Here is a 9587-nt window from a genome sequence, read left to right on the forward strand (position 1 = left end):
CTGGTGTATCCACCAGATCTTCACCATCTCTCTAAAATATGATGACAGATCTAGCATTAGATTGATTGTACCAGATTATTCCCCCACGTTCGGCACCTCGGCCCTTCAAGTGTATTCGAATTACCAAACTATCCTTTAGTAAACGTGTCAATTCATCAGAGCGTGCCGTGCCGTTATATTAATTATTTTATTTTTCAATTTTTCATTTTGTGATTTTTTTTTTTTTTTTTTTTTTTGTGTAATTTTCCTCACATTCTATCCATTTTCTTCTTTGATTTTCTCTTTTATATCATTTAATTATATATATATATATAATTTTTTTTTTTTTTTTTGATCTGTTACGAGTCGGTTTGACCAAAGAAGCTGTCTATTTTTCTTTTTCTTTCTTCTTCTTCTTCTTCTTCAATGTCGTTGAAGATCGAAACCCTTGGCTTGCGGATTCGGAGCAATACATCATCGAAATCGATTTTTTCGCAGGCTTTGAATTTCGGAAGGAGAAAGACGATTTGATTTTTCTCTTTGGCACTTTGCTTCTTTGTGTGTTCATCAGTTTCGGTCATTTTGTTAGGGTTTTTGGGGGAAATGAAGTCTCCCCTTGCGAAGCTGCGGAGATTCGGAATCAACAAGAACGATTCTAAAGATAAGAGAGATTTTCAACCTTCGGCACAGTTGGATGAGCTAGCTCAGGCCGCTAAGGTTTTTTATTTTTTATTTTTTATTTTTTTTAATCGTTATTTTTACTATTTTTGTTTTAGTACCATCCTTTAGCTGCCATAATTAGGTCCTGTTATGCTCAATAGTAATATATGTTAGAAAAGTCGAAAACTTTGATAAAATTAGTAAAAAGTTTTTTAAACATTAATGATTCATGCTTGGTGAGCGCTTTTGAAGATAATTGGAGGATCCCCTTAGTAAATTGATGTTTAATTTTGCTGTGAATTGAACTAATTTCTGTGTCTATTGAGATGGCCGCTATTTGGTTGCATCTGGGTTGTGCAAAAATCAATATATATATATATATATATATATGTAAGTATATAGTTTGGGTTTTTGAAGCTCGATTTATGTGCTTACATGAAGATATAAACTTGATGAGGCCCCATGTGGATCATTGAACATATTCTGCAGATATAAGCTAAATCAGTAAAATTATTCCGTTAAACTGGACTTGATAAACAGTTGATTGAGGCTCAAACTGAGATGTTAATTTTGGCAGGGGTACTTATGGATCAGGCCTATAGTATTATTCCATTTAATTGATGAATTATGAGATATGAGTTATAAGAAAGACTTATATTCAATCAATAAATTAACCGTGTGATTAATTGTGGAGAAGTGATTATCTCATTATTTTTAGAAAGGCTGGCTGCACAAATACTCATGAATCCAATGCCTGTACTTTTTGTGGTTATATAATTGCTGTCTGGTCTTGTTCATGTTTTTCGCTGTTGGTCTTTTCTGATATATGTATATTTTTAATTCCCTTATTTTTGCAGGACATGCAAGATATGAGAAATTGCTATGATAGCTTGCTTTCTGCAGCTGCCGCTACGGCGAATAGTGCATATGGTAAAAGTTTTCTTCTTAGCAGTTTGATATGTACATTGATGAGAGCTCAATATCGAATTTAATAGCCACATTGACTGTACTGCTGCTGGAACTTGTTGGTATATCTGTTCAAGTTCATGCTTCCAGAAGTTCTAACGGTTAACCTAATGCGATAAATAATTTGTGTTCTTTCAACTTAACATTAAAGATTTCTCTAATTTCATTCAAATTTGCAAGTTCAGAGTTCTCAGAATCCCTGCGGGAAATGGGTGCTTGTTTACTAGAGAAAACTGCCCTTCATGATGACGAAGAGAGTGGTAATTCAATCTAGATTTATCTTTTTCCTTTGCTTGGGGAGGTGCGGAAGATTTGTTTGTTTCTTTGTATTTTTTTTTTTTCCTTTGTTTATCACATTGATAATATATAGTTCATTGAATTGTGAGGAATTATATTGCACATGACTTGTTCTTCAAACAGTTCTACATTTTATTTGCAGGTAGAGCTTTGCTTAAGTTAGGGAAAGTGCAATATGAACTTCAAAAACTTGTTGATAGTTATGTGAGTGCACATAAGTGATTACCAATTTTAGCATATTTACAAAAGCATAGTAAAGTCACTTCACCCTCGTGCTGACTAATTACTTTCTTAACTTCAGCGTGCTCATGTAATTCAGACGATTACAAATCCATCAGAATCTCTTCTCCATGAACTTCGGACTGTTGAGGTTTGTTCAAAGATTTCTCTTTTCTAATATTTGTTTGAGGATTTCACGTATTACTGTCTATAGCTGTTGCTATATTTCTAAGCAGAAGAGCATGATCTATATCTTAATGCATTGTTTTTACCACCCATTTTCAGTATGTTGACTGTATGTTCTGCACAAAAGTTTTTATTCTTAGCTCTAATTTGATGTTAGATCACAATAGTTTTTGAGAGAGCCTATCTTTCAAAAATATTAGTTTAGCAGATTATTTAACTGTTTAAATTTATAAGTAACAATGACATCATTATTCCCTGCTTGGATGTGCAAGGATGACATGCTGGACATGTTTGCTGCTTTGATTGGTTTTGAAACCATTGCTTAGCTTGTGGTGTTGCAGTATGAGACCTTTTAATATAATTCATCTGGATATTTAAATACGATAAAGTTGGTGATTTCGTTAAGTGTTTTGACTAGTTTCCATACCATTCTCTGATGTTGTTTAAAGTAGATAAAATTTCAAATGTTCCTTGAAAATTCATTTTAGTATGTTTTGTTACATGTTTGTCGATGACTTTTTTAGACTTTAGATATCATATGTGTATGCATGTATTTACTCCAATATGTTCCAGTGCATGTTTTGTCATTGGAGATGAGTTTTGGTGTGCCAAGTTGCATCAGCAAACATTATGGTAGGATGTGCTAGGTACTTAGCACCTGTTATATTAGTATTTAATTCTTAAATAGTAGGGTTTCTTTTTATGGCATATGCTCTTGAAATTCAATGAAGACCTTTCTTTTTCCCATCTTAAAGGTGTTAAGACTACAAAAGGTCCATATATTTTGACATCATGGTGACACATTTACCACACTTTTATTTCTTTGCAAGCATTTGTGCTGGTTTGTGAATTGTGCTCAGTATCGTGATTCTTTGGTACAGGAGATGAAGCGACAATGTGATGAGAAAAGGTCGGAGTCTTTGTATCTTGTAACCTATTTTTCTTTTTGAAGTTAAATTTCTTCTGAGTATTGAATATCGTCTTCAGGGATATATATGAATACATGGTGGCACAACAAAAGGAAAAGGGCAGGTCAAAAAGTGGGAAAAGTGAAAGTTTGTCATTTCAGCAATTGAAAGCAGCTCATGATGAATATGATGAAGAGGCAACTTTATGTGTTTTCCGGTTGAAATCTCTAAAGCAAGGGCAATCCCGAAGCCTTCTAACACAGGCAGCTCGTCACCATGCAGCTCAGGTTTGTAGATAGCTCCCTACAAATTATAAATTTCAAAATTTTTTCCTTGATTGTTGTTAAAATTCATGTTTGTTCCCCTTTCATACTGCTTTGTATCCAGTTGAATTTTTTTCGGAAGGGACTTAAATCACTTGAGGCTGTCGATCCACATGTGAGATTGATTACAGAGCAACAACATATTGAATACCAATTTAGTGGACTTGAAGATGATGACGGTGAAGACAGAGAATATGGCAATGATGATAATGCATATAGGGAATTGAGTTTTGACTATAGAACGAATAAGCATGGGTTTGATGCTGTTCCGACATCAATGAATTCGATGGAGGTGAGGGTTTTTTCAATACTAGACATAGTTATCATCATATTTTAATTTCGAGACCTGATCCTCTGTCGCGTAATTTGTAGGTGGATGAAGAGGAAAATTCATCTCCCCAAGCTTCAAAACTGGAAAGTCCTGAGGTAGAATCCTATATTCCATTTTGTTGGTACTTTTGAGCTCTTGAATCTAATCATCTTTTCAATTCTGGTTGATTTAATAATGTCATATTCATCTACTTTTCTAAAACAACTTTTTTATGGTGACAATCACAAAACATGGATAATCTGAATTCTAATCATTGTTTTTGGTAACAAAAGAGCTCTCGGGACCTAAGCTTTGGAGGGCTAATCTTCTTTTTTGCCGACTTTAGACTCTACCTTTTGAAGTCACAAATATAATCCATTACTTCTTATTCATAACTTTTCTTCGTGTAGATTATTTTAGATAAAAGTCAAGCTGATCTCTTGGTGCCAAGTAGAGATGTAAGAGTTGGCAGCTACTCAGCCCCAATTTTAGCAGAAAAGAAGTTTGATCCGGCGGAGAAAGTTAGACAGATCCAAGCATCAGCTGCTCGCAAGTCTAACACATATGTGTTGCCCACACCTATTGATGCAAAGGGTTCAATATCTTCAAAAAATACAAGTTCAATTAATCCTAGGCCAGGTGGACGAGCCCACTTGTGGCATTCTTCCCCTTTGGAAGAAAAGAAGCATGAGAAAGACTATGGGGATGGTAACTTGTCAGGGTCCAATAACATAAAAGCACAGTTGACACTCAAAGAGAGCAGTACTAAATCCTCCATCCTACTACCTCCTCCTCTGGCCGAGGGACTTCCACTTCCACAGCATGATACGGTTAATGTATCTGATACTAAGAAGATTAAAGCTTTCTCTGGTCCATTAACTAGTAAGTCATCATCAACAAAACCTGTTTTATCTGCCAGCGGTCCAATTGCATCTGCTGATTTACCTCATCTAGTCTCTGGAATGGTTTCTCGTCTACCAGTGCCTCAGTCTTCATCTCCGAAAGTATCTCCAAGTGCTTCACCTCCACCTGTTTCCTCACCTAAGATAAGTGAGCTTCATGAACTTCCTAGGCCCCCAGGTAGTTTAGCTGCTAAGCCATCAAGAACTCCTGGTTTAGTTGGTCACTCTGCTCCGTTGTACTTTAGAAATCATGAGCTTAATCCAACAAATAGAGTCCCTTTAGTAGCATCAAATAAGGCATCTCCTCTTCCGACTCCTCCGATGGTTGTTCCACGAAGTTTCTCTATTCCTTCCAGCAGTCAGAGATCAATGACATTGCATGTAACAAAACATTTTGATTCTCATCAAGTTTCAAACAAGGCTGAAAATGTTACTTCACCTCCATTAACACCTATTTCCCTTGCGAACATAAAGCCAGGACCAACTGTTTCTGAAGTGGCCACTCAGTCTAGTCCGATCCAAGGTGAGGTTGCCATATCCATTATATTTTTCAATGTTTAATGTTTCAATCTGCTTTGAGTACTATGTTGCTTATGTTTATTTGTTCTAAATATAATGAAGACTGCACTTAAATTTTCCACTGGCCTCTTTTCTATGAGCCATACAAATTTTGAGATCAGTTTCACTTGAAACTTGATATAGGTTGAATAATTTTGATAGATCTGGAGTTCATGTCATGCTCGTTAAAACCCTACCAGTTTCCACCATCACCACCAACATTGGACACTATAACACTATAATTCTGAATTCAGTGGATGCAGGTGCAGGCTAATTTGGTGGCACACTGGGTGAAGCCGTGAATAGGTTGAACAATTTTGATAGCTCTGGGAGTAAAATTTTTTCGTGCTTAATCATCCTTCATCACGACCACGACCACGACCACGATGAAAGCAAAACTATAATTGGGAGATGAAAACACTTCAGTGGAAGCATGTGGGAGCTGATATTCATGCAACAGATATTAGGTGAAGCTGTGGATTTTTTTGGGCCTGCCAAGCGAAAGGCTGTTTTTGGCCTCTGTGTTGTTTATGTTAGGTTCAGTTTTGTAAATATGATGTCATTATGAATTTGTTTAGTCTCTCATCCACAAGCTTTGTTCAGGGTTTTGTTATTGAATACGATGAGAAACTAAACTCCACGTTTTGTCTTTCCATGTGTCGTGTATATGTTTTCTTCAGATGAGGAATTTTGTTTATTTTGTGGAGTAATTCACTAATTAATGGAAAAGAGGATTTTACGTCTTTGGACCTCGACACACGGATTGATGATATTAAGCCTTGGTTTTTAGAACTCTTTATCACAATGTGAATACCGTATGGATATAAAATTCATATATATTTTTAAATTTTAGTTTTCAAATAATTTAAAACTGACTCTTCGATGCTTAAAATTAATTTATTTAACCAAAATAAAAATTCAGATTAGCCGCACATAATTTCGATAAATACATAGGAAGGCCAAAATAAAACTCAAAGAAGAAAAATGAAGTGCGGAAACAGGTAATTAAAGTACACCTCAGCCTTATCGCAGAAACTAAAAGTACACCTCAGCCGGAAAGAAATTCCCACTGGCAATTAATGTGCACCTTGTACTGAAAGGAAAAGATTCGAAAATATTTATATCAGATTTAATTTGCATACCTTGTGAGTATGTTGCATTTAAGGAAACTAAGTAAATATTCTTCTAAATTATATATTAAATAATTAAAAAAAATCTACTAATTGGGATTACAATTTAATTAAAAAAAGAAAAAGAAAAACTAAGCCAAAAAAAAATTTAAACATATTATAAATTTGATTGAATTGGAATGTTTTCGATTGGCTATTTTAAAATACCAAGAACCCCATCTAATTTGATTTTATTTATCTAATAAAATTGGATTGGAACTATCCAATTCATCGGTTCGTTTAAAATTTTATACACTCCTAAAACAATTAATTTGATGAGGGTTTTGCATTAAATGAAGAGACAGAAAAATAAAATAAATAATAATCACGAAAAAAAAAAAAAAAAGAGAAGACGAGAAAATATGTAAGTCCAAATTATAAATAAGGTAACCTGAAACCAAGCAAAAAAAGCATTTTCCTCCTTATAAAAAGGCAGCAATTCTCAAACCCATAAATTTATTGCTACTCCATTTTCGATTTTTTGTTATACAAAATAGAAACAACCAAATGGATTTTCTCCAATTCCTGGCAATCTTCCTTGTCACAATCCTGTTGATTAGAACCATTATTAACGTATTCAAACCCAATCACCTACCACCAAGCCCCTTTGGTCTACCCATTATAGGCCATTTGCACCTCGTCAGCCTTCCCACACACCGTTCTCTACACAAACTTTCCCTTCGATATGGATCCATTTTCTCAATCCGTCTTGGGTCGATCCCGGGCGTCGTCATCTCAACGCCGGGACTCGCGAAGGAGTTCCTCAAAACCAATGAGCTCTCTTTCACCTCCCATATCAACACCATCGCCATCTCCGCCACCAGCAACGACTTCTCGATGTCGTTTTCGCCCTACGGACCCTACTGGAAGTTCATCAAGAAGCTGGTCATGAACGAGCTACTCAGCAGCCGATGCGTCGGCAATTTCCTACCGTTTCGCACCGAGGAATACCGAAGGTTTTTCAGATTTTTAGCAGCGAAATCGGAGTCCGTAGAGGCCGTTAACCTTTCGTTGGAGCTGAGAAAGCTGACAAACAGATTAGCATCGAAGATGATACTGGGAGTGGACGTGGAAGACATGTTGGAGGAGATTAGGACCGCAATACTTGATACGGGACATGTTGTTGGCGGCTTCAATTTGGCAGATTTTTTTTGGTTTTGTAAAGGATTTGATCTTCAGGGATTTGGGAAGAAGATCGAGTACGTCAACGCTAGGAATGAATCTTTGTTTGAGAAGATCATTTGTGAGCGTGAAGATTTGAGGAAAAAGTACAAGGAAGATGACAAGGAGATAAAGCTTAAGAGTTTACTGGACGTTTTGCTCGATGTTTCTGAGGATGAGAATGCTGAGATAAAAATTACAAGACTTCATATCAAAGCCCTTCTTTTGGTAAAAAATTCTTTCTAATTCACTGTATAATTATTTTACTGTTGTTTATATATGCATTTATAATATAAATTCTTGGTCTCGTATGAATTAAAAATTTATTTTGTAACCAAATCCTCTCTTGGCATTTTGGCATCTCCATGTTAGATTTGTGTTGGTATGAATGTTTCTTTCAGACATAATAATATTTTGTGTAACCTTTTATATCATAACGTCATGTGGGCATTTAAAACCATTGCATTGCATTATTTCTTTGTTACATTTTAAAAATTGTAAACATCCACGCGTCAGTAATAGGCCATACATGTAACCATTAAAATTTTCAAAGCTAACCAAAATTTGTAATATTATAATATAGCAGTATTGATATTCATGAATGTTTCGGTATTTAATATTATATATTGTATATGTGTGTGTGTAGGAATTCATGAATGGCAGTACAGATACAATGGCCATGACAGTAGAATGGGCAATAGCAGAGATGATCAACCATCCACAGGTGTTTGAGAAAGCAAGGGACGAGATCAATCGAGTGGTGGGGAAGGACCGGTTAGCTGGAGAATCAGACGGTTCAAATCTTCCATACATCCAAGCCATCGTAAAAGAAACACTAAGGCTACACCCGACATTTCCTATCCTCATGAGAAAATGTGTACAAGAGTGTCAAATAGGTGGAAAATACATAATCCCTGAAAACACTACTCTATTTGTAAACGCTTGGGCCATTGGAAGGGATCCGAATCATTGGGAAAACCCGTTAGAATTTCGACCCGAAAGATTCTTACCACAACAAGTTGAGATTGATGGGGAGAAGATGAACACAGGTTTTGTAGATGTTAGGGGACAACATTTTCAAGTGCTGCCATTTGGGTCTGGTAGGAGGATGTGTACGGGCATGAGTTTGGCAATGTACATTTTGCCAGGTTTGGTGGCTGGTTTGATCCAATGCTTTGATTGGAAGGTGGGGAGCGAGAAGATGGAGCGTGATGATAATATTGTTTTGGATATGGATGAAGCCCCTGGAGCCAGCGCTCCACGGGCTTATGATCTTGTTTGTGTTCCAGTGGCACGCTTCGTTCCTTAATTAGGAGGCATGCATATATTTCAGTTTTATTGTGGAGTATGATATCATCCATATGTTGAGGCTGTTGTCAGTGGAGGATATTGTAATCTGCAAATACTAAGTTATCTAGGAGTTTATGTACTATTTTTCTTCTTACTTTCACAAATTTTATGTTTTGGAAACTATTGTACTTTTAAATGTGGAGTAGTAGTCCTCAGTCTCTCTTGCTCAAGCCGTGTAGGTTAACAAGTATGAGTGATTGCTTACATTTTATAATAAACTGCCTTTCCTTTTTTTTTTTTTTCTTATGCTGAAAAATGCTTACTTTTTATCGTCTTCCGTTATATTATTATTATTTGATATTAAAAGTTGACGGATTTAAATTGGGGAGGAAACAGTAATTACTGGATTGCCAATAGAGACCATTATATTATATATCTACAAAAATATATTAGTAAAATATGGAAAAAATAAATATTATGGTAATTTTTTTTTAATTAATAGTATGGTAGAATTTAAGGAGATGATAGTATGGTAAAATTTTTGTTCCTGCAATAAGATTAAATTGTTAGTCGTCCCTACCAAGTGGAGCCACTATTAGTCGAGCTATGGCAATTATGGGATTATATATATGTATAATATAATTTCGAAGAGTCCAAAT

The 9587-nt window shown here is 35.6% G+C and overlaps 2 protein-coding genes across 4 annotated transcripts; both read left to right on the top strand.

Moving 5' to 3' along the window:
• Window positions 1–313: 313 nt before the first annotated feature.
• On the top strand, window positions 314–6063 carry LOC107428036 (uncharacterized protein At2g33490-like). 3 transcript variants are annotated; one of them, XM_016038486.4, is made up of 11 exons: window positions 314–696; window positions 1497–1569; window positions 1791–1865; window positions 2045–2106; window positions 2204–2272; window positions 3138–3217; window positions 3295–3502; window positions 3603–3830; window positions 3911–3964; window positions 4259–5273; window positions 5572–6063. In XM_016038486.4, the coding sequence occupies exons 1-11, from the start codon at window positions 583–585 to the stop codon at window positions 5580–5582; spliced, it is 1989 nt and encodes a 662-aa protein (XP_015893972.3). In that variant the 5' UTR covers window positions 314–582; the 3' UTR covers window positions 5583–6063. The 3 variants fall into 3 exon arrangements, with proteins under 3 accessions (XP_015893972.3, XP_015893971.3, XP_015893973.3); XM_016038485.4 differs by having other exon boundaries at window positions 316–696; window positions 5563–6063; XM_016038487.4 differs by having other exon boundaries at window positions 317–696; window positions 3189–3217; window positions 5563–6063.
• Window positions 6064–6880: 817 nt separating this feature from the next.
• Window positions 6881–9225, top strand: LOC107428029 (licodione synthase). The gene is made up of 2 exons (XM_016038476.4): window positions 6881–7866; window positions 8285–9225. Exons 1-2 carry the CDS (start codon window positions 6985–6987, stop codon window positions 8945–8947), a joined length of 1545 nt encoding a protein of 514 aa, XP_015893962.1. The 5' UTR covers window positions 6881–6984; the 3' UTR covers window positions 8948–9225.
• The last annotated feature ends 362 nt before the right edge of the window (window positions 9226–9587 follow it).

Source organism: Ziziphus jujuba, chromosome 9 (assembly GCF_031755915.1).
Source record: "Ziziphus jujuba cultivar Dongzao chromosome 9, ASM3175591v1".
In the NCBI taxonomy this organism is placed as follows: Eukaryota; Viridiplantae; Streptophyta; class Magnoliopsida; order Rosales; family Rhamnaceae; genus Ziziphus; species Ziziphus jujuba.

What these genes read in the sequence shown, in the direction of transcription:
- LOC107428029 (XM_016038476.4), top strand. Translation starts at nt 6,985, where the DNA reads ATGGATTTTCTCCAATTCCTGGCAATCTTCCTTGTCACAATCCTGTTG. An exon ending in ATATCAAAGCCCTTCTTTTG is followed by an intron (nt 7,867 to 8,284) that starts GTAAAAAATTCT and finishes GTGTGTGTGTAG; the next exon opens with GAATTCATGAATGGCAGTAC.
- LOC107428036 (XM_016038485.4), top strand. Translation starts at nt 583, where the DNA reads ATGAAGTCTCCCCTTGCGAAGCTGCGGAGATTCGGAATCAACAAGAAC. An exon ending in CTCGTCACCATGCAGCTCAG is followed by an intron (nt 3,503 to 3,602) that starts GTTTGTAGATAG and finishes CTTTGTATCCAG; the next exon opens with TTGAATTTTTTTCGGAAGGG. An exon ending in CATCAATGAATTCGATGGAG is followed by an intron (nt 3,831 to 3,910) that starts GTGAGGGTTTTT and finishes CGTAATTTGTAG; the next exon opens with GTGGATGAAGAGGAAAATTC.